The sequence below is a fragment of the Delphinapterus leucas genome, chromosome 1, assembly GCF_059928025.1.
Source record: "Delphinapterus leucas isolate spDelLeu-1000000601 "Yukka" chromosome 1, BTC_Dleu_Yukka2, whole genome shotgun sequence".
In the NCBI taxonomy this organism is placed as follows: domain Eukaryota; kingdom Metazoa; phylum Chordata; class Mammalia; order Artiodactyla; family Monodontidae; genus Delphinapterus; species Delphinapterus leucas.
Window position 1 is genome coordinate 6,624,964 of NC_143129.1, and position 24,649 is coordinate 6,649,612.

Here is a 24,649-nt window from a genome sequence, read left to right on the forward strand (position 1 = left end):
TGGGTCCCCGGGGGCTTCCCTGGTGGCGCAGCGGTTGAGAGTCCACCTGCCGATGCAGGGGACACGGGTTCGTGCCCCGGTCCGGGAAGATCCCACATGCCGTGGAGCGGCTGGGCCCATGAGCCATGGCCACTGAGCCTGCGCGTCCGGAGCTGTGCTCCGCAACGGGAGAGGCCACAGCAGTGAGAGGCCCGCGTACCGCAAAAAAAAAAAAAAAAAAAAAAAAAAAGATACGAAAAGAAAAATGACAAAATGATCAAATGCTAATCGTATCTGAAACACTGTTCAGAGGCCCTGAGGTGAGCCAACCAAAATGAGTAGCATAAGCAATGGGCTTCTTTCGTTGTCCAGAAAATGCTGCTGCACAGGTGAGTATGTAAGGATGGTCAAGTGGATACCATCTAAGGGTGACGCACAGCAGAAGGTAAGGAGGGCCTTTCCCACCACCCCACCACAAAGGGGGTCTGGTCCAGCTCATCTTTCCTGGCCAGACTTTCAGGTCTGACTACTAATCACCTGTATGAGGAAACAGTAACTCTCACCAATTCATTTCACTCAAGGTAATATTTATTTGGGCAAGAGACACTTAAATTGTGAACTTATTTCCAAAGGAACTATGTTCACCCACAAAGATGAGATAAAGAAACCACCGTGAAAAAGCATTTACAATCATCCTCTGTACTCAGCTTCACAGAAGGAAGAAAAAAGAGCCTCCATGGATTACGCCAGCACGAGGGGCCCTAATTCCAAGCGTGAGCTCTGCCTGTTACCTTCCAATGGAGAAAAGTGAAATCCTTGAATTGATGAGATTTGATAGCTCAAAATCACAAACAAGCCACCTGAACAAATAATCAAATATCAATGATGAGGGACTAACATGTTCTATAAATGTTTCTTAGATACAGTTTTCAAGTGAAAATGGTGACCTCTGAGGAAGCCACCTTAAGTCCTCAGCATCGGAACGCTGGTGAATGGGTTAGGCTGAGGATCAGAGCCCTCCCGTGAGACCCTGCAAAGGGGCAGCCCGGCGAGAGGAGGCGACTGATTCACGGAACCAGAACGGAGACAGGATAAAACCGCACTGCTGACTCCTGCTGGCGGTGGGCCAGTCCAGCCACCTGCTTTTTAGAACAAGAAGCCCAGTCAACACCAGTGCTTCGGCCTGATCTTTCTCTGGCTCTGACCCTGCCGTTGTCTGACTTCCCCCACTGGGCACCCTCCCCCAGGACACCCGGGCAAAGTAGTTTCTGTGGGAGGCCATTCCCAGGCCTCTGCAGAGCTGTTTGCTGAACAGATGAAATGTAACGGAGCTCTAATCCTACTGAAAGGGGCCTTAAGACAAGCAACTGCATCTTCAAAGGACCACAGCATATCATGATTTTATTTAGAGAACTTGCCTTAGCAATCTACACTTACTCTCATGTAGAATACACTCAATTGCCTCATTTTAAAGATGTTTTAAGTGCCAACGTCTCTTTCTATTTAAAAATAACCTCCCTGACCACTCCTTCATTCAACAGACATCTACTTAGTGCCCCTTCCAGCCCAGACACTATGTGGTTGGGATTCTTCTGCCCAGGGAGGGGCCCCGGCTGTGCTGGAGGCTGGTCTCAATGAGGGCTGGGCTGGGGGTGGGGGGGTATGCGTGCCCCTCCCACCCTTCCTTTGCTCAGATGCTTGGCTCTCACTCTTCTGCTATTACCTACGTGAATTCTGTGACCAGCAGCCAGGCATTCTTCACCTTCATTTGTATTAAGCACTGCTTTTTTTTAAAAAAAACAATAAAACAGGTTTACAAAAAAGTCCAGAAAAATTCTCCAGGCCTGCCCACATGTGTCCAGCTATAGTTGCTCAAAAAGTCAACCCAGGGCTTCCCTGGTGGCGCAGTGGTTGAGAGTCCACCTGCCGATGCAGGGGACGCGGGTTCGTACCCCGGTCCGGGAAGATCCCACATGCCGCAGAGCGGCTGCGCCCGTGAGCCATGGCCACTGAGCCTGCGCGTCCGGAGCCTGCGCTCCGCAACGGGAGAGGCCACAGCAGTGAGAGGCCCGCGTACCGCAAAAAAAAAAAAAAAAAAGTCAACCCAGACAGTGCAACAGACAGAAGCCACCTCTGCATATCCCAACAAATATGAATTACCTGAAAATAGAAGCAAACACAAAATTTCAACTAAAAAAACTATAGATTTAGCAGCTATGTAAAACACAGCATCAATTATTCCTTAAAAATAATTCAATTTCCTGCTTTTATAATTTGCAGTAAAGAGAAATTACTACTATTTATGAAATTCAAATCCTTCAGAGTGACAGAGGAACGAAGGCTGTCCCACAAGCGCCCCACCGGCACAGACACTCACTCCGCGATGTTGAGGTGGCCACAGGACGCTGCTGCGTGGAGGGGCGTCCAGCCCTCGCTGTCCTGCTGGTTCACACTGGCTCCGTTCTCCACCAGAAACTTCACCATGTCCACATTTTCATCAATACAAGCCTGAAAAGAAAAGTCCATCCATTTACTCAGCAAGTACTTACTGAGCTCTGCACCACGCCAGACACTGCTCTGGGCACGGACAATGCAGCAGCGCTGATGAAATATTAATTTCCATTTCTTGCATCCTGACGCAAGTGTCCAGAATGTGACTTCTCAGCTTTGTGATCTTATGCAAATCTCTGAATTCTTCCCATGCCTCAGTATCTCAGCTGTGAAACAGGCATAATGATATTTAATCTTACTTATAGTGCTGTTAGGGTTAAACGAGGAAAGTGACTTCTAAAACTATAAATGGGTGAGCTGTTTCATCATTATAAAAATAGAGGGAATGTTAGGAACCACTAATTTGCCCATGAATTTTAAAGGAAAATAGTCACATAGGATCAAATGCAACTTTCTCAGTGGGAAGTTGCAGTTTATCTTCTAGGGTTGCTAAACTATCCCCACTTCGGTGAGAAAGGGTGCAGTGATCCTTCAAACAGAAGAAATGTATTTTCTTTTCACGTATCTTCTGAATAGCCGCAGACAATAAGGCAAAGTATGTTTGCAGTTGTGATTGGCTAGACATCCTTAGCTGCCCAACTCACAGCAACAACGAGGAGAAGGCAGAGAGGCTTTCTGAATAAAGCCTTCCGGCCTACCAGAAGCCCAAAAGGAACAGTCACAAACAGCAGTGAGGCCTGCCAAGACCCAAAGGCCATCTAGACTATCGACAGAGTTAAAAGGAGGCAAAACACCCACACCGGTAAGAGTGACCATCATCAAGGCTTAGGTGGATCCAAAATAGCTGAGACAATTCAGGACCAGAAACAAACGAGATTCCTCTTTCTAAAACTTGTCTCTTAACCCCCTTCTTTTCAAAAAGAACAAAGGTTTAAAGCTTTAGCTGAGAAACAATTATCTGGATCAAAATGATTTTTTTTTTTTTTTTTTTTTTTGCGGTATGCGGGCCTCTCACTCTTGTGGCCTCTCCCGTTGCGGAGCACAGGCTCCGGACGCGCAGGCTCAGTGGCCATGGCTCATGGGCCCAGCCGCTCCACGGCATGTGGGATCTTCCCGGACCGGGGCACGAAACCGCGTCCCCTGCATCGGCAGGCGGACTCTCAACCACTGCGCCACCAGGGAAGCCCCAAAATGATTTTTATAATGATATTAATACATGATTTGCCTTTTCTGCTGCGTTGACATTTGCACTAACAATGCAAAGACATGGTGGGGAGAACTCCTGGAGCCTTTGCACAAGTCAAGGGACGCACCAGAGGGTGCGGGTGCTGACTGTACTCTTCCTGGCCACATGCTCTCAAGCAAAACAAAACCCAGAAAGGCCAGTTTCACTCAAGAGTGACCTTGATGAAGCAGTAAACATTATTAATTTTATTAGACTGTAAGTGTTCGTAATACTCTGTGTGACAAAACAGCAGGCACACATAAAGCCCTTCTCCATGGAACAAAGCACAGCACCCTCTCTAAGCAAAAAGCTCCTGCGCATCTGTTTGAGTTGCAAGATCGACGAGCAGCTTTTCCACAGATGCTGTTTTTCCTCAAAAGAGCAACCGACAGGTAAGTTACAATGATTAAGACTTGAAAACGAACAAGGTGAGCCCGTCACTTCAAAGAAAAAAACCTAATATTTGTTGCCAATGATAAAATTTGACCATCCAATTAAAATCAGAATTTTGGGAAACATACCCACTACCATGAGCTTGACAGCTTCCTAATACTCGGTTTTCTGATGCGGTCAATGGGATTATCAACAAATGTGGTCTTTTGATATTATAGACTGAATCGTATTAACATCTGGAAGATGTGCATAACGCAATGAACCCATATTTTCCATATAATGAGATGCATGGTGTGAGAAAATCATGCATGGGTAAAAGATTCATTCAAAATACAAGTTAGACCACTGGATTTTAATATCTCAAAGTAAGAAAAGTCCACTGACATGGTTTCAGATTCCACACTGCAACTAACATTTAAGAAACTACTATATACTTACTGGCATTTTAGTATACTGCCAAGAAGAATACCCATAGTTGTCTGGACAGACTATTAAAATATTCCTCCCTTTTCCAAATAGACATCCATGTGAAGCCAGATGTCCTTTATATACTTTAATCAAAACAATGTATCATACACAAGGCTGAATGCAGACACTAAGAGATTTGTAAAAATGTAAAACAATGCCACTCTTCTCATGCCACCATGTCAGTGGACTTTTCTTACTTTGCTTTTGTTTTTGAAAGTATATAGCTCTTTCCAATTAAAATATGTGATTTATATGAACATGTAATGGGTTATTGCTATTTTAAATGAATTAATAATAATATTAATAATATTTTCAAGATTTTTCAGTAATATATAATAATACTTATGAACGAAAGCTCTTTGGGGTCCTGAGTAAGTTTTTAGCGTGTACAGCATTCCTTAGATGAAACAGTTTGAGAACTGATGTCTTCAGTGAAATATACCAATGGATATTTTATGGTGATAATGAGCGACAGTTTAAACAGCAAAAGGTTTTACTGTGGGAAGAATTCAGGCCAGAATTCAGAGGGTAACTACTACACTTAAGAAGCACCTATCCTACCAAGAGGACTTCAGGAAACCCCTCCAGATAAACCGCGTGTCAATCCCGCTTAGAAACAAAGGATGGATGATGAAAAGCGGTTGATTCAATCTAGAGGATATTTAATTAGGCGACCTCGGTTACAAAATGACATCTTCACCCATTTCCCCCAAACCATTTGATACTCTTTTTACGATTAGTGAGATTAGCTAAACATCTCAACCTAGATTTGATTTGATGTCATATAATATATTCCTCCAACCTGATCTTTTGAGGCCAGACGACTTTTATAGCCAGTATTCACGACAGTCTCTTTTTCAACAAGCAGCTCCAAAAATTACATTTCTTCTATGATGTTTTCTTAGGTTGATCAGTTGCGACAAGCTTTCCCCATTTATACTTCTTTACCAGGTAAAATATTTCATAACTATTCATAACATTATAAACTATTTCATAATTATGATTATCACTAAATCTCTCATATACTGTATGTCTGCCAGTCTATAATCCCACCGGGCAAGATTTAACCAACCCCTTGCAGAGTACCTCACTAAAAACTATTAACACTTTAACTGTGAGGATGGAAGAGGGCATTTAAAAATAAATTTTTTTTTAATTAATTTATTTTTGGTTGTGTTGGGTCTTCGCTGCTGTGCGCGGGCTTTCGCTAGTCGTGTCAAGTGGTGGCTACTCTTCGTTGTGGTGCGTGGGCTTCTTATTGCAGTGGCTTCTCTTGTTGCGGAGCACGGGTTCTAGGTGCCCGGGCTTCAGTAGTTGTGGCTCGTGGGCTCTAGAGCGCAGGCTCAGTAGTTGTGGTGCACGGGCTTAGTTCCTCCGCAGCATGTGGGATCTTCCCGGACCAGGGATCGAACCCGTTTCCCCTGTACTGGCAGGCAGATTCTTAACCACTGCACCACCAGGGAAGTCCGAGGGCACTTTTCAAAAAGGTGCTAAAGTCCAAGGAGAAGAAAGTGTTTTAGAGGGTAAGTACTCTCTCTGCCCATGTAGTCATAAACTCCTGTGTCAGGAAGGTCAAATATGCCATCTTGACCTGACTGCTCCGCGCTTGGCTGCAAATGTATTTGGCTCTGAAAGAACAGCCTGAACACTTAGCCAATGGCCACACCACCTCTAGGCAGGAGCTTGGAAGCCAGTGTTTGCAAGACGATTCTTCACCCTTTGCGGATGATGGCATCCAAATTCCTCCCCTCTTACGTAATAACCCCAGCTGGTCCAGGTATCAAACAGGAGGAAACCTGTCTTTTCCCTTTCCTCCCCTCTTACGTAATAACCCCAGCTGGTCCAGGTATCAAACAGGAGGAAACCTGTCTTTTCCCTTTCCTCCCCTCTTACGTAATAACCCCAGCTGGTCCAGGTATCAAACAGGAGGAAACGTGTCTTGTCTCTTTCCTCCCCTCTTATGTATCTCCCTTCCTTTTCTTAATCTCCTTCACCCATCATAACTTTAGTTCTCTTCCTTTTCAGTTTCATAATTTCTGTCTATGAATCTTGAATCCTTGATACAGTATTTTTATAAGCATGACACTGTGAGGATGTCCGAGACAATAACAACAAAAAGCTGGCCTAATCTGTGACGTAATCTGACAAAGCATCAATCTCCAAAGAATCCCTTCAGAGAAAATAAAGCAGGACAACTGTTAGGTGATTCCCAACACCCTCCACAGAGTGCAGGACAGTGTATCGTGAGAAGCATGAGCTTTGGAGCCAGGCGGACCTGGGCTCGTGCCCCAGCCCTGCCAGCGCGCAGAGTCTTGAGCGAGGATACAACCTGAGCGCCAGTGGCTCACCTGGAGCACGGGAATGCTACCCACCCCGCAGGCCTTAGTGAGGGTGTAGGAGATGAGCCCTTGGCAGAGCGCGTGGCACTGCTGTTGTCAAGCCCACTGCCCTCCAGCTCCAGTGCCCTTTGGGAGGAAGGCAGCTCGGTTACAAACGTCTTTGAACGAGCAAGGTTGGGAGCCTGTTTGTTAATCTGCCTTCAGGAAATTCCCTCTAGGGCTCAGGATCCTGCGGGTTCCTAAGGTCAGGAGCCATAGGACTCAAACAGTACGTCCACAGTTAACTAAAGAGGATCGTCGTCGGGCAGACCAGCCAACAAATTTGTAGGACAGTCACTCTCATGACATATCTTGGAGTGACCGTTCTCTGTTCTTTGTTTTTGTTTTTTCCCCTCCAGAATAAAGAATATGACTAAAGTCATGGAGGAGAGACAAACAGTCCCTGAAAACCTTCTCAACTAAACAATGACTAAATTTAGACGCCCTCTGCCCACTCCGTCTGCAGCTGTGCTGCTGACTCATGGGGACTAGGCCGGCAGGATGAGCAGACTCGCCATCTACGAAAGCCGCGCCCAGGGCCGTGGCCCCCAACGCTGCGCCTCCACACAGGGCTGCGTGAGCCTTCCCCATACACAGGTCTTTCCTTTTCTTGAACAGGCAAAGAAGGCTAAACAGCTTTCTGCTGTTACTTTTGACATCAGCGGGAAAGCTCTTCTTTGCATTTAACCCTATTCTTTCTGCTGTGGCTTATGTCCATTTCCTTCTATTTTCCTTCCCTAAAGACACGCAGAATATTACTAAAGTAACAACTTCTTCTAAGCTCCTTGAGAAAAAGAGATATTATTTAATTATTAGTCCAGAAAGCTATCAGAAAAATTGCCAGGTAATAATTTAAAGCTTCCTAAAGTCAGCATGTCACAGTTCCCTGGCAATGAGAAGCTACCTCCAAGGAAAATCCTTGATTTTAGCGGTAAAATGGGCAAGAGTACCACAGTCCCTCTACTGTACCTAATACTGCTCTCTCTCCAGCAAGGGCTGATGGTTGACCAGTGCCAGAGCTAATCTGGGAGTGCAGGGGCTGCCTTACAAAACAAAGCCTCCTCCGTTCCCAAAATAGCCTGCAACTGTCACCGCCACCAAGCGCCACTGGTCCAAGCGCTGACCTTGCTGCCGTGTCTTGGGACACTGCTCAGACTACCTGCCTGGGCCCAGAACGGCGTCTCCCCAACAAAGGCCCGTCCACCCCAGCACAGGGGACATGCTGACGCTGGCGTTGGGGCAGCGGGACGCCTATTTGTTTGGATTTTTCAGCCCACACTTGCCTTGATTTCCACAAATCAGGCTGACAAAAGTGCTGGGAGATGACGATGCTCGTAATACATCCCCACTGCATACCTTTAACTATTTTGTCCTTTATACTCCCAAACTTTTATAATTCAATAACAATAATTTACATATAGTGTATATAACTCAAAGTTTATATTATTCCCAAAATTATATAATTTCAACTTTATGCTGAAAACCCTAACTGCCTGGAGATAACAGCAAAGAGACTAATGTCGTTCACAAAAATATTTATCAGCCGAAAACCCTGAATCACCTATATGAAATTCTCAAGTCATTGCTAGCAAAGCTAGAATGTAAATTCCACAAGGGCAGGAATCTTTGACTATTTGTTCACTGATATATCCTAAATACCTAGAGCAGCACTGGGCACCTAGTAGGACACCAAAAGATGTCTGCTGAATAAAAAGAACGAATGCCCAAATGCACAGAAAGTCACATTTTCTATACGTTCTGTTGATTCTTGGTTATCTGGACTCACCAAAGGCTTCTCTCCAGACTAATCCCACCAAAATCATACGGCACATCCAAGTACGGGCTGGGGCTAGACTGAGGACGCTGTATATTGATGCCTCCCATACATTTTGTTGTGTTCACAGATCTCCGTTCCTTTGATGCGGTGTGTTGAACAGTGGCCCCAAAAAAGATACGTCCATGTCCTAACCCCTGGAACTGGAGAGTGTGACCTGACTTGGAAAAGGGGTCTTTGCAGGTGTAATGAGGTTAAGGTCTTGAGGTGAGACCCTAAGTCCAATGACAAGTGTCCAACTAAGAGGTAGGCAGGCAGGCAGGGGGAGATCTGACAAAGGCAGAAGAGGAGGTGGCAGTGTGGCCACGGGGACAGAGACTGGAGTGATGCGGCCACAAGGAACGCTGACCGTCACCAGGAGCTGGGAGAGGCAAAGAACAGGTTTCTGCCCTGGAGCCTCCAGAGGCAGTGTGGTCCCATCAACACCCCGATTTCAGACTTCTGGCCTCCAGAGCCGTGAGACAATAGATTTCTGTTGTTTTAAGCCACGAAGTTCCTGGTGATGTGTTACAGAAGCTGCAGGAAACTAATACGACTGGCGCGGAACAGGAAGTCAGAACCTAGAGAGCCTGCCACGTCCTCACACCCTGGTACTAACAAAAGTCACAGCAGCGGGTCACCCTTCTTTGCCAGATGAAAGCTGGTCAAAAAATTAATTATACCACTTCTTAAGATACAGCTGCATTTAACAGAAGGTTTTAGAAGGTTTTTCGATCAATTTTCAGCCCAAAGAGCAACTGCCCTGGAAGAGCTGACCAAGTGCTTGCGTTAGGCACGCTGCTGCAGGTGCTCTGGCCGAGGACTGGAGCTGACACTTGGGGGGACGGTGAGTGAGCGGACTCACTCATTCATGGTGAGCCCACTGTGGACACAGTGTGTCTGAGCTGAAAGTCCCCTTGCTCCAGCAGGGAAGCCTCACCGTGTGACAAGAATTCAGACGAACAGATTCAAGGTGATAAAGAAGTCAGTACATTTGGAAATCTCAACCATCAGCAGGTCAGCACGAGAAGGCTTTACCTTACTGTAGTTCATACCGCCTGACCCAGTGCTTGAGTCAAACCTTCCATTCCGACCGTGATACAGCGTAACCACTACTTAAGTGAGAATCATAACAGCAGTCTGCTCCAACAGACAGGTGACCCAGCCACTGTCAGCTCTGTGTGAAAGACTCACAGCCCCACTGGCACAGACAGTTTGGCTCCCAGATGGTGAGAACTATATTTGATTATGTACTCAGTGGTCAGGCAGGCTCTGGACACAGATCTGAGGCCTTTCAGGAGAAAGAGCCAACACAGACATCAGAAGGAAAGAATTTTCCATGGAGTGTACACTAAGATTCTTGTTCTCGATAAACTGGCGTGCTATCCCCAGACTGTAAGTGTTCATAATTTGGGACCAGAGAACACCTTCCTTCAGTTAAGAGCAAGTATTATACTGTCTAAGGGTTGGCCGTATTCAGATTTCAAAAATATGTTCATTCTGGGTTCTAATACGACATCCTCAAAGTGCCGCAAGCCCTAACCCTTCTAATAACGTTTCCCTCAACCTTCCCTGTGCATTTAAATGAAGAAAAGCCCGTTAAGTTCTCTTACAGGTATCACCTTGGCAACTTCTGTACTATAAAGGCTATATACAGCTGACCTAACTTTTGTCATCAAGGCAGGTTTTTGAAAAGTCAAGAAGAAGAAAGAAGATGAAGGGCCCAGAAAATGTAAGCTGCATCTTCTCAAAGCCCATGATTATTCTCAAACAGAAGTTTTATAGTTCCAGTCTCCAAATCTCTATCTGTCACTCACTGATAATCCTAATATTGAGGAACAATAAATGAGGCCTAATAATTGTGGTAAATTCCAAGCATGAGTTCCTCTCAGATCAAAAGAGTATATATGGCTAAATCAGCCTGACACTTGTATAGCAATAAGAAAGCCCTTGGAGAGATTATCTTCTTACAGATTGTGCACATAAGGGCTGAGGCACACCAAGTCATGAAATGATTCACCTTAACAGACTAGATCAAAAGAGGTTCCCTGGGAAAAGTAGACTATAACAAAGCTGTAGAAGGAAGGAAGGAATGTGGCAGCTGGAACAGTCAGCATTATGACTTCGCATTCTACAGATGCAGAAACTAGCCCAGAAAAGTTAAATGAATTATTTAAGGTCACATACTCAGTTGTGGAACCACCTAAGTTTTCTACCTACCAATTTAGAGGCACCCAAAACAGTATTCATGGGCCATGCTCAAGATACCACTTGGCCCATGGAACTTTTCTTTTTCTGGCTGCGCTGTGTGACATAAGGGATCTTAGCTCCCCAACCAGGGATCGAACCTGTGCCCCCTGCATTGGGTGTGGGGAGTCTTCACCACTGGACCGACAAGGAAGCCCCTTGTGTGTGTGTGTGTGTGTGTGTGTGTGTGTGTGTGTGTGATGGAACATTTTTAATACCTGACACTATCTTCCTAAAAATGACGTTGCTTTAGCATGTACAGGGTAAACTGACATCAGTCTAGCTCTGCAATAATTTCATATGAGGAATGTGGCCAACTGGTTGATGTGAGTTGGTCACTCCTGACTAGACTAAATGCAAAACACAAAGATCCCATTCAAAGTGCCTGGGTTACCACTCTGTTTATTAGCATGAGTCTAGATTAGAAACCTCCCTGGTAGATTGGCCACCTGTCCTAACCGCAGCCCAAGGTCCACCCTGCTGCCCGTTGGCATGTAAACTGCTGTCCCATGGAGAGGGATTTTTCTATTTAACTCCAGATCACTCTGTGCCCATAAACAAGTGTTTCACAAGCCGCAAGAGTATGGTCTGAAAGCAAGGGCACGGGCAATGTTCCACGCTGTCAAGAAAGCCTCAAAAAAGGCAGGCAGGCAATTCTGGGACCTGAGCTGGGTAACGAGTAAAAGCCACAAAGAAATTACAGGAAGGTCAGACTCTCAAAGTATAAACCAGTACAGCAAATTTTATTCCTAAAAGAAGACATTAAGCAAGAAGTGATTATTTTCCCAGCATTTTCATCCAGAGTTTTGCATAGGCAAAGCTACTAATATATTAGTCTGTGTCATGTCTTCCCATGGGCAGAGTCCTACACTGCAGAGGCAGCAGGGAACGCAATCACACAACCCTACCAGGTACGGTGCGGTAGTCTGCAGTGCGGACTATGGAATTAAGACTGCCTGGTCAAACCCTGGGACGACCAATCAGTAGCTCTGTGTTCTTGAAACAAGTGGTCTCTGTATGCTTCCGTTCCCTCATCTGCAGAATTATCGTACCAATCACAGTACCTACGTCATGGGTCACAGATGAGCTAAGGTACACAAAAGCACTTAGTGCCCAGTATATAGTTTGATGCTATGGAAGTGTCAGCTGCTACTGTGACTATTAGCAGTATATTATTATTTTTGTTTAGTCTCTAAGAGCACAAGAAAGGGCAAAAATTATATACTTCATTTAAAATAAACACAAATATAGTATAAACTCTATGTAAGTTCCAATAGATGCCAACAGGCCACAGAAGTCGGGTTCTGTTAGTAAGAAAGAGAAGAAGTAAACGAGAGGTGGGACTAGAGGAAAGGAAGGACGACAAGCCAGGACTGGAAGAACAGCTCACAAGGGGGCTCTGGGCCCGCAGACCGGGTTGTACAAACGTAACAGAGTCGCTGCTGTAGAGGCCCATCAGGTCTGCTGTTAGCACAGGCAGAAAATCTGAGAAGACAGATTTAAGTTGCAGACCTGACACTGACACATCACCAAAGAACAGGTTAAGACTTTATCTTAGTGACGTGTCCCTTGAGTGTGAAGCACTTCTCATTCATTCACGTAGCAAACATTTACTGAGGCCTATACTATGCCAGACAGAGTGCTTAGGAAGAGAGGCAGGAATCAAAAATGAGTAAGACTTTACCATTTAGTGGTAGAAAAAGTCATTTAAATGATACATGCAAGAGGAATCATACTCTAACATAAAATAAGAGACATGTACAGTGTTAGAGCTCAGAGTACGATGTCACTAACTTTGTCTGGGGGTGACACGGAGCACCTCCCAAATAGGTATTATTCACCCGCGTCATAAAGGAGGAGGCATCGCCAGCTGAAAGCGCAGGGATGAAGAGAATCAGAAGAAAGGGAACAGGACAAACAAAGATCCAGAGGAGAGGGAAAAAAAGTTTTTTGGAATGGTGAGAAGTTTGGCCTGTTTGTACTCAGTCGGGGGGCGGGGCATACATGAAAATCTGAACAGGGCTTCCATCTGCCAGACTGAAGAGTTTGAACTTGATCCTGCAGGCTAATGGGACACGGAAGGAGGAGAGGCTGGTAGGGTAGACTGGCAGCAATGAAGGCCCCGTATCCCCCTATAAAGACTTTAACCTTATCCTGAAGGCAGCAGGGAGGGCCTGAGGTTTTGAAGCCAGGGGGTGAGACCATCAAAACTGTCCGAGAGGGCTTCCCTGGTGGCGCAGTGGTTGAGAGTCCGCCTGCCGATGCAGGGGACGCGGGTTCGTGCCCCGGTCCGGGAAGATCCCACATGCCGCGGAGCGGCTGGGCCCGTGAGCCATGGCCGCTGAGCCTGCGCGTCCGGATCCCGTGCTCCGCAGCGGGAGAGGCCGCAACAGCGAGAGGCCCGCGCACCGCAAAAAAAAAAAAAAAAAAAAAAAAACTGTCCGAGAGTGCGAACTGCGGTGGGAACATGAAGCCTGACCCGCCGCAGGAAAAACTCCCGACGGAGACACCTCTTGGGAACCACAACCGAGGCCAGGGAGGGTGAGGTCCTGAAGGAACGTACTGTCGGTGGAGACAGAGAAGGGATGGGTCTGAGGAGCGCTCCTGAGGCGGAAGGGACAGGGTGGCCTGTCAGAGCGCCAAAGGTGGAAAGGGGTGACACAGGCTTTTAGGAGCTTAGGACCCTGCGTGGACTGTGACACCACTGAGACAAAACAATGATTCTAAGCAAGTCTTAGAAGTCTTTTCTGTGCCTGATTCCCAGGCAGCGCTAATTTCTCTCAAGGCCTCAGTGACTGCCATGTGCAGCGGGTACTGCCTGCTGCCCTTCCCCTCTGACACCACCCCCAAGCGAGCCCAGGAAAACCAAGGCCAAGAAGCCTGACCTCGCAGCTTCCCCGGCCCCGCAGCTAAGCCCCAGCTGGGTCAGTGTCAGGAGTGCTGTGGCCCGGCCCTGGCAAAGCATTATTGAACAGCAGCCCACAGAGCTGGGGAGCTGAGGTTACGGATCAGATCTCAGCTGCAGCTGAAATCTCTCTACAGTCACGTGTTAGTGACAATAGTGGTGACTACAACTCAAGAGAACACCTCCAATCTTTTCTCTAAAGTTTAAATCTCTAGGATAGGAAAGGAGTTGGTAAATTAAAAGCATTTTGTTGGGCCCATGTGGCATTATAAAAAAAGATTTTTCACATTAAAAATTCCAGTTTGAGGCTTTTAGAAAACAAGAACACTTGGCCGTGCTGGGGCCAGATTCCCACAAAGCGACGAGCGTTTGGAGCCGAGCAGCAGTTGCTGCCTCCAGGCACAGCGTGAGCTCCTGACACCCCGCCATCCCCACTGGGTTCCACCCTGCCCGCTACGTGCCCTAGCCGCTCTCCCCAGGTACTGTATCATGAAAACATTCAAACATACAGAGAAGTTCAAAGAACTTCAACTTCCTCCCGGCCGGTAGTCCACCACGAACCCTGCACTAGACTTGCTGTACCACACACCCACCCCTCACCGACTCAGACCTTTGCCACAACTCCCCGAAACCCTTCACCGTGCATATCATTAACTAGCGCTCAATGCGTGCGCACAGCCTTATTTTTCTTTTGAAGTAGATTCTGCACATGGGGAAAGCACACACCTTATGTGCTTAACTCACTGGGTCTAGACAAACGTCTGCACTCGTGAGGCCCATCGTTGTAGGTGTCTGAGCTGCATCCCTGAGGCATCTGACCCCTGACACAGAGGACTGCTTTCCAACTTGCTCTGACCTCTGCACCTTGGCCTGTGGCCAAGGAAACGCTGGCTACGAGCAGAATCGTAGTTGACCTTTCTTAAGGCAGCATCTTATTTCTGCTGGGCCTTAACAGACCAAATCTGGGTATAATCAATTTTTGTTGTTGTTGTTTTATTTATTAGAAGTATTTTTTACAATTAAAGTATAGTAGGGAGTTCCTTGGTGCTGTAGTGGTTAGGACTTAGTGCTTTCACTGTCGTAACCCAGGTTCAATCCCTGGTTGGGGGAACTGTGATTCCACAAGCTGCACGACGTGGCCTAAATAAATAAATACATAGATACATAAATAAATTGAAGTAGAGCTGATTTACACTGCTGTGTTAGTTCTCTGGTTTACAGCCAAGTGACTCAGTTATACATATATATATTTATATATATATTATTTTTCAAATTCTTTTCCATCATGGTTTATTACAGGATATTGAATATAGTTCCCTGTGGTATACAGTAGGACCCTGTTGTTTATCTATATTATATATATTAGTGTGTGTATGTTAATTCCAAACTCCTAATTTATCCCTCCCCCACTCCCCTTTGGTAACCATAAGTTTGTCTTCTCTGTCTGTGAGTCTATTTCTGTTTTGTAAATAAGTTCATCTGTATCATCTTTTTTAGATTCCACATATAAGTGGTATCATATATTTGTCTTTGGCTTACTTAGTATGACAATCTCTAGGTCCATCCATGTTGCAGCAAATGGCATTATTTCATTCTTTTTTATGGCTGAGTAATATTCTAGTGTGTGTGTGTGTGTGTGTGTGTGTGTGTGTGTGTACACCACACCTTGTTGATGGACATTTAGGTTGTTTCCATGTCTTGGCTATTGTAAACACTGTTGCTATGAACATTGGCATGCATGTAACTTTTTGAATTAAGAGTTTTCTCCAGATATATGCCCAGGAGTGGGACTGCTGGATCATATGGCAACTCTATTTTTAGTATTTTAAGGATAATCAATTTTGCTGATAATATAAATTCACTATTGGGGCTCAAAGAGAAGGTAATAGCGGTTAAGACTTTAGAAATGTAAATAACTTTTTTTTTTTCCCTGAAAGCAACAATCTAAATAATTTAAGAAACACGGCCTATAGTCCAACTCTCAGACTGCTAAGACCTGGAGGTAAGGCAGCGGAATGAATAGTACAAATCAATAAATAACACAAACATCCCTTGAGGTCACACACATGGAAGAGTTAGACTCCACCCTCTCTGACTAGCTTAGTGGTATTGCCAAGGTAACAAGGAGAGCTTCTGTTTTTTACTTGTTAAGAGAAGGCATTACTAAGCCCAGGAAAAGATCATGAATAGCAAAAAGAAACCTCATGTTCCAGAGGTAGAATAATGCACAAGTGAAAACCTGAAAAAAGGATTAAAAATTTACTTAAGTTGAAGACATAGCCCAGCTATGCAATGGCATCCCTTTACGGAAATAAAAATGAGAATTGTCCCTGTCTCCTTTGATGGCAAGTGCTTACTTATCTGTAATCAAACCCCAGACTCCTGAAGCACTTGGCGGGCAGTGCACCCAGGATTAGGCAACCCTCGCCAAGGTCGGGTAGGTCAGCTGCTGCTGCAGACGTGTTGAAGGTGAAGGGCAGCGTGGGCTCTTTCAACGGTCTCCATCACCTCATTCGTGGACGGGCCGAGCCCAAGCGTGAGCACAGGCACATCCAGGACAGAGGTGGAGGGCACATTTCAGAACAGAAGGGGGGGGCAGCACAAGGTACGACACAAGCAGAAGATCCAACACAAATGCCAGAGCCCAGCCCGATCTCTCCACAGCGAAGTTTCCGAGCTGTAAGAGAGCAAGCACCAAACTGAACCCTCCTCCGACCGCAGAGTTGATGGGAGGACATAAGAGATAACAAATACGAAAGTAGATGTTTAAAAAGGTTAGTACGGAAATCCAAGTACTGCTGTTAACACATGGGCTTTGTGTGATTTTATAAAACAAAATACACTGTGAGGCAGTGTGGTGCATTGATTTAGTGCAGGGGATGGCAAACTTTCTCTGTAAAGAGCCCGAGAGTAAGTATTTTAGGCTTTGCAGGCCATACAGTCTCCCACAAACACTCAACTCTGCCTGCCGTGTGAAAACAGCCATGGACAATACCAATGAGGGTAGCTGTGCTCCACGAAAATTTTATGGATACTGAAATTTAGATTCCATATAAATTTCACATCACAAAATATTGTTCTTCTTTTTCTTTTTTCAACCAATTAAAAACGCAAAATCCATTTTCAGCTTGTAGGATGTACAAATCCAGGAAGTGGGCTGGATCTGGCCTGTGGGCTCTAGTTTGCTGACACCCAATTTAGAGCATTGGCCAGAAAGCTTGAGTACAAATGCCAGCTGTGAAATTTAATGGCTCTAAGGCCCTAGGTAAGTTCCTTCTCTCTGCCTGGGCTACCTTACCTTTAAAAGAAGAAGAACAGCAGTATTTTTCTCACAGTGTTGTTATGAGGACTACCTGACTTCATATGTGTACAGAGGTTGGAATGGGACCGGTCAATGTACCCGCTCACGCATGTTGCTACCAGCTATTATACGTCGTTACCATGACAAGTCTCCAAACGTGCCACATTTCCACACACATCTGCACACGCGTTTCCTCTGCCTGGAATGTCTTCCCTGCTTAGAGCTTCTACGTGGTCTCAGTGACCTAGTCCACACATCACCTCCTCTATGAAGCCCGCCTCGCTGTCCCTCCCATCCCAGCAGACTCAGTTACCACCAGCCACGTCTCCAAGCACCTTGCATCTTATTGTACTTATCGCTGACTGTCAACTTGCCCACCAGGCTAAACTCCTTCCAAGGAGACTGTGACGTACTAAGTGTATCCCCAGGCCTTAGAATAGCACTCTACACACAGAAAGCATTCAATACACATTTGCTTAATGGTACCAGTAACTATTTAGAATGTAACCTAACACATCCAGTTTAACTAGGATAGAAATCTGCTGGTTATAGGACAAATATGTGACTTTAACTAAATACGAAAACAATTTCTAATATCCTATTTTAAAACAGTCCGTCATGTTAGCATTCATCCCCAGGCACGTCCAGTGAGCACACAGGGTGTCCCGGCACCGCTAGCCGGGAGCAGAAGTGTCAGAGTCCACACGGCGATGATCACAGTACCAGCTTTTAGTCATTCAGAGGTTCACCTCCCACCTCAATCTACACAACGCGATCTGTGTTTGGTACCAGGGGAGAGAGTGGGTTGAACAACGAACTCTGAGATGGCACCAGCGTAGCACTGCCTATGGCAAGGAGCAAGAAGGAAAGGGGGAGCCCTTTTCTGATCCTACTCTTAAACTCGTAAGCAAATATTGATCGAAAGGCGTCTCCAAGGCCACTGAGAGAGGGATGCGTTCTGAGCTCGTCAGCACCCTGAGGGAAACCCAAGCACCACCACGCCACGCCCAGCAGGCCTGGGGAATCTGCCCCTCTGCCCAGACCTCAGACCTCTGCCAGGCAAGCTATGTGCCGCACCAGACACAACACCGCTCTGACGGAAGCACCCTTGTCCCCGGGAACACTGGGCCGCCCAGTGCGCCTGGCGCGCCGTCTCTTAAAGAAGTCAGAACTGTTTTGGAAGAACAGGTTGGTGGGGGAGGGACTTCAAAGTAACTAAATGATGAACATTTCCTGAAAGGCAATTTAATGTCATCAAAATCAGTCAAATGTTGTAACAACTATGAAAAGAGTTCAGTGAAGACCCAGATCACCATCTACCAGGTGACACTAACATGATGACACACGGAGTAGAAGCCTTTCATCTTCTAAGTTGACGTCACATTTCTAAACTCCCAGCTTGTTGCTATGGAAATGACATTACAATTTGTTTGCCCTTGGTTTTTGTGTTTTTGCTTTTTCTGGTGTGTGTATGTGCGTGTCTGTGTTTGTATGTATGTGTGAATGTGGTGTGTGTGTGTGTCTCTGTGTCTAGGTCTGTGTGTGTGTGTGTGTAATGTGTATGTAGGGGGGTGTCTCTGTGTGTGTATGCGTGTATATGTATGTGTGGGTGTGGGTGTGGGTGTGATGTACCGACTTAGAATTGTCAGTTTCTCCAGAGGTCTCTTTCCTTCTTTTAGGCCATGAGATCATACCCTATGAAAATCTGCTGAATTTAAGGAACAGGAAACAACATATAGAAGATACTTCTGTTAGGACTATGCTGCATTCTTGTCGTTGTCGTTGTTATTGCTGTTATTCTCCATATCACCTTCTTCAGTGCCTGGAAATGGCTACTCACGTATAGTGTCCGACACTGCTCAACGCGGACACTCTGATGATTACTAATTCTTAACAAGGTAATTCTAGACACATCATATCAACAACTTTCTTATTCCAATAATATATTACTGTAATAAAGCTGATCAACAGGATTGGGTTTTATTGTGTTTTAGAGCCAGATTAATTTCAGTGGAATAATAAGATATAAGTAAATTATAATATAATGCCATTCATTTTACCAAAATATTCAATATTTAAATATATTCCCATGGGTCTTCTTAACAGTCCTCTAAGGAAGGGAAGGTTGGCAAATAATGTTAACTATGGTGACAGCAGCCAATATTTTTTGAGGACTATTTGAAGCTGGGCATGTGGACAAGAGATGGGAAGAGAATGGAGTGAAAAGAAGACCTAGCACCAAGCTTTGAGCCATTCTAGGGTGCACACCTTGAGTCTGGAGCCTTGGACCACTCAGCCATCCTGACATGCTGGGTGAGACATTCTAACCTTTAAAAACCATGTAGAAAAGGACACGCAAGCAAGGAAGGTGCAACCAGAGAAGAAAAGAGAGAAACACTGATCACGGAAGCCACAGAATCAAAAGGTGTCAAGAAGGAAGGAGAGAGTGCTTGATGCTGCTGAGCGTCAAGTGAAACAAAGAACAGAAATGTCGGCATCAGGCACAGCCACAGGCCTCAGATGCCCTCAGCACGGAGTGCTTCAACACAGCAACGAGGCAGAGGTGAGACAGGAATGGAATGAAGAGTGAGTGGAAAGGAAAGCACGGATAAGCCTTGGAAAATACAGCTAAGAAAGGGAGGGAAGAGACAGGGTGACAACTAGAGGCTGGGGAGAGGCTGGGCGGCGGGGGGGGGGGGGGGGCGTGTTATTGTACAATGGAAGAGGCCAGCACGGTTAATGTCATTTGGAAGGGTCCAAATAAAAGGAAAAGGTTGAAGAAAGACTGAACAGTGTTTGGTTGTGGAGAAAGGTTCTAAAACGAAGATGGAAGGATTAGATGGAAGAAACACCTTTGCCACCGCAACAGGAGGGAAGGAACAGAGAATGCTGTAGACAAAGGCAGAGTGGTCTGGAGGTGAAAAGGTAAAGAAATTCTCATCTAATTTCTCTGTTTTCTATCTTACCTGTGAAACAGCAGTAATAACCACAACAGTAAAGGAAGTGGTGCAGGAGTAATAATACTGTGTTTATCATATTAAATATTAATCTATTTAATTAATATACTTAGTCAATATATTATCAAGTGTACTGGTAATTAAATACTTAATATAATGATTTGAGTTTATATAATGAACAGAATAGTAATTATCCTAATTAATAAATAGTAATATCAAACAATATTAACCAGTTAATTTTTTAGTACTATGGGTTAAGCACTGTCCCGTACATTAATTCATTTAATCCTCCTAGAAAGCTTTTAAGGAGGGTATTATTATTATTCTCATTCCTTAAAGGTTAGACAGCTTGCCCAAGGTCACAGACTGAAAACGAAGATGACAGCATTCAAGCCTTAACTAGATGGAAGCTGTGAGTTGTCTTTGATGAATAAGGGGTGAGAAGATGGCACAGCTCAATGGCATGCGAATCAAAGGAGCAGAAAGTGTTTTATTGTTACAAGAGGTACTGAAAGTAACGCTCAGGAAGTGATAATGGGGAGGAACATGGGTACCAATCCTCCTCCCTGACCCTGAGTTAGGTGAGATATGAGAATAAAATCACTTGATGGGGCTTAAGTCTATGTCAGCAGTGTTCCTAACTCCCAGCCCAAGGGTCTACCAGCTTATCCACTACCAACTTATACTATAGCCTTTTTCTTCCAACTGATTTCTTTTAAGTAATCCAGTAACATAAGAGTATATTTTTATTGTAAGAATAAGAAAAAATGAAAACTATCTACAGTTTGGTGTATATCCTTCTAAAATGTTGTCTAAACAGTTATATACTTCTATATGGACAGATTTTTCTCTTTTAGGATTTTTTAAAGCATAAATAGGGACATATTATATGTATTTCTGTGCACTTTTCTTTCACAATATTTTTATAGACCTTCCATGTTAATACAGGTCTATGCAGGTCTACCTCTTTTGTTCACAACTGCAAAAGATTGTCACGCTATGAATACATAATTTATTTAACCATTCCCCTATTTATAAAAATTTAGGTTTTTTCTATTTTTTTCTCACTAAAACAACAAATCAAAGAACATTTCTGTACAAACATCTTTCAGCACATGTGCCAGTGTAAGGAAAGAAAACTTGGGAGCCAAATAATTTGCATATATTTTTATAAATTCTGCCAAACTGCCTTCTGAAAAGGCTTTAACATTCACAAGACAGTGTTTAAGAGTGCCCAGTGTCTCAACTCCATACCAGAACCCACATTTGACAGAACCAATTTTTAAATTTCTATTAAAGCTCTGACCAAAAATAATGTTTCGATTTGCATTTTTCTGATTAATAATGAAAGTGGGCAGTTTCTCATTTTTTTTCAACAGCTTTACTGAGACACAATTCACATACCATACAACACACCCATTTAAAGTACATAATTCAATGGTATGCTTACTTTTCAGCATTTTGTTTTTTTAAGTATAGTCACAGATAAGTGAATCGATCACCACGGTCAATTATAAAAAGTTTTTGTCATCTCAAAAAGAAAGTCCATAGCCTTTGGTTGTCACCCCTCTACCTCCGAGCTTCCTTCCCCTCAGCCCTAAGTAATGAATAATCTACTTTCTATCTCCATAGATTTTCCTATTCTGGGCTTTCATATGAATGGAATCATACAATACACAGACTACTGAGCCCACGTGCCACAACTACTGAAGCCCGTGTGCCTAGACCCCGTGCTCCGCAACAAGAGAAGCCACTGCAATGAGAAGCCCCGCGCATGGCAACAAAGAGTAGCCCCCGCTCGCCGCAACTAGAGAAAGCCCGCGCACAGCAACAAAGACCCAACGCAGCTAAAAATAAAATAATTTTTTAAAACAAATCAGTTGACCATAGATGGATGGGTTTCTTTCTGAACTCTCAATTCTACTCCACGGACCTATATGTCTATCTTTGCGCCAATATCACACTGTCCTGATTACCACTGCTCTGTAGTGAATTTTGAAATCAGGAAGTGTGAGTCCTCCTACCTTCTGTTCAAGACCGTTCTGGCTATTCTGGGTCCCTGGCAATTCCATATGGACATTATGTCGTATGTTTGTTAACCATACAAATAGCTGCCCATTTGCAGCCTTTCTTCATTTTTCTTTTGGATGGTTAAATTCTTAAAAATTGCTTGTATGAACTCAAATTCAAAAAGATACACACATCGCCATGTTCATAGCAGGACTATTCACAATAGCCAAGACATGGAAACAATCTAAATGTCCATCAACAGATGAATGGATAAAGAAGATGTGGTACATATACACAAGGGAATACTACTCAGCCATAAAAAAGAACAAAATGATGCCATTTGTAGCAACATGGATGGACGTAGAGATTATCATACTAAGTGAAGTAAGTCAGAAAGAGAAAGACAAACACCATATGGTATCACTAATCTGTGGAATCTGAAATATGACACAAATGAACCTATCTATGAAACAGAAACAGACTCACAGACACAGAGAACTTGTGGTTCCCAAGGAGGAGGGGGTTGGGGGAGGGATGGAATAGGAGACTGGGGTTAGCAAATGTAAGCTATTATATACAGAATGGATAAACAACAAGGTACTACCGCATACCACCAGGAACTTACTATATTAAATATACTATGATAAACCATAATGGAAAAGAAAAGAATATATATATATATGTATAACTGAATCACTTTGCTATACAGCAGAAATTAACACATTGTTAATCAACTATACATCAATCTAATTAAATAAACAAATTTTAAAAATAAAAAAATTGCTTGTATGAAGAATTCATTTCTCTTGATATTAATCCTTTGATCATAAACCTTTTTCCTAATCTGTCATCTGTCTTTCAACTTTTTTTATGATGTCTTTTGTCATATGAGTTCTGAGTTTCATTTTGCTCAGGAAGTCCTTTCCCTCCCACCCCTTCTTTCCTAGTTATAAAAATATTCACCTGTATTTCCTTCTTAAAAACAATTTTATATATACGCACGCGTGCGTGTGCACACACGCACACACACACACACGGTTCTTTGATTCTTTGGAAGTTACTTTTGTGGATGGTGAGAATTAGGGGCTCTAATTTTTCCCCCCAAGTAAAGAACCAACTGTCCCAACACCATTGATAAATCAGTCCATTTTTGTCCTATTAATTTGAAATGCCACCTTTATCAAAATTAAATTCCCATTTGTACTTAAGTCTGTTTCTGGAATCTCTATTTCTTTCACTGATCTATAATATTTATTCCCGTATCAGTACTATAGGATTTTAATTACTTTACTATAGGTACTATGTTTCGGCATCTGGTAGGGCAAGACCCACCTCACTGGGCTTTGGGGAATTTTCCTGGCTATTTCTGAAGACATTCTGATTGACTCTTTCAGATAAACTTCAGAATTATCTTGCCAAATTTTTTTTTTTTTTTTTTTTTTTTGCGGTACGTGGGCCTCTCACTGTTGTGGCCTCTCCCGTTGCGGAGCACAGGCTCCAACGCGCAGGCTCAACGCCTGCATTGGCAGGCGGACTCTCAACCACTGCGCCACCAGGGAAGCCCCTATCTTGCCAAATTTTCATGGAAATTTTGATTACGACATGCCAAAGTCTTTATTTAATTAAGAATTAAGCAGAAACAAACCTTTATCTTTTTGAGATCAAGTTTCACCTTTCTTGCTCTGAACATTTTTTAAAAACTCAATGAGACAGCCTACATAAATAGTACTAGCCCACCTTACTTCCCAGAGCAGCAGCTAATTTTACTTGTTAATGTGCCACACTGACATGGTTAACAGTTCTTAAGGCTGAAAGGCAATTCAAGGTCTTAAAGTAATTTAAAGTATCTGTTTTCAAAGGCTATGGTGAAGGCCAAGAGCAAAGTCATTTTTCCAGGTTAGCTGAGAGGGCAGTGGAAAGACCAGAGCAAACGCCAAAAAGCTTCTGACAGAAAACTGACAACTGCGTGCAAACACAAACATCATCAGCTCCACTTTCTCAGTCAACAGACTGTTTGAACTGGCCTTGAATGTCTCCTACAACATGCTTCTCCCTGGACCCCTATTTCGCTAATGGCCCTATTGAACAGTATATTATAAAAAGCAAATGGCAGTAAGATAAATATATCACCCTTAAAAAACAAACAAAAACAGTGTCAAGGTGTTTGATACAACAGCACTTAAGCCAATTCTTAATTATTCAGTGCCTTAAGTTTGCCAACAAAGAGAGTCAACAGAACATATTAAATACACAGGAATCCATTAAAGTATTCAGATTTATAGGTACATTTCTGAAATCAGTCATGAATAATACTGTAAATAACAGGTCTTAAGACACTCATAGATCTCATAGCCACAGAGTTCTTCCTATTGCAAAACTCCCCCTCCCCCTATTGCTACAGTCCCTTCCTCCCTTGCAAAAATCATTTGGAATAGACTCTCCTTACTAAAAAAAAAAAAAAAAAAAAGCAGCTCTTGGAATAATCATTTAAACCATCACAATACTAACCAGAGGAAAAAGTG

General features: G+C 44.0%; 1 protein-coding gene across 2 annotated transcripts in view; it reads right to left on the bottom strand.

Moving 5' to 3' along the window:
• PPP1R12B (protein phosphatase 1 regulatory subunit 12B) overlaps nucleotides 1–24,649 on the bottom strand; it is a 201,765-nt gene that overhangs the window by 145,502 nt on the left and 31,614 nt on the right. For both annotated transcript variants that reach the window (XM_022561943.3, XM_022561942.3), the window contains exon 2: nucleotides 2,357–2,487. In XM_022561943.3, the coding sequence (XP_022417651.2) occupies nucleotides 2,357–2,487 (131 nt within the window). The remainder of the gene's footprint in view (nucleotides 1–2,356; nucleotides 2,488–24,649) is intronic.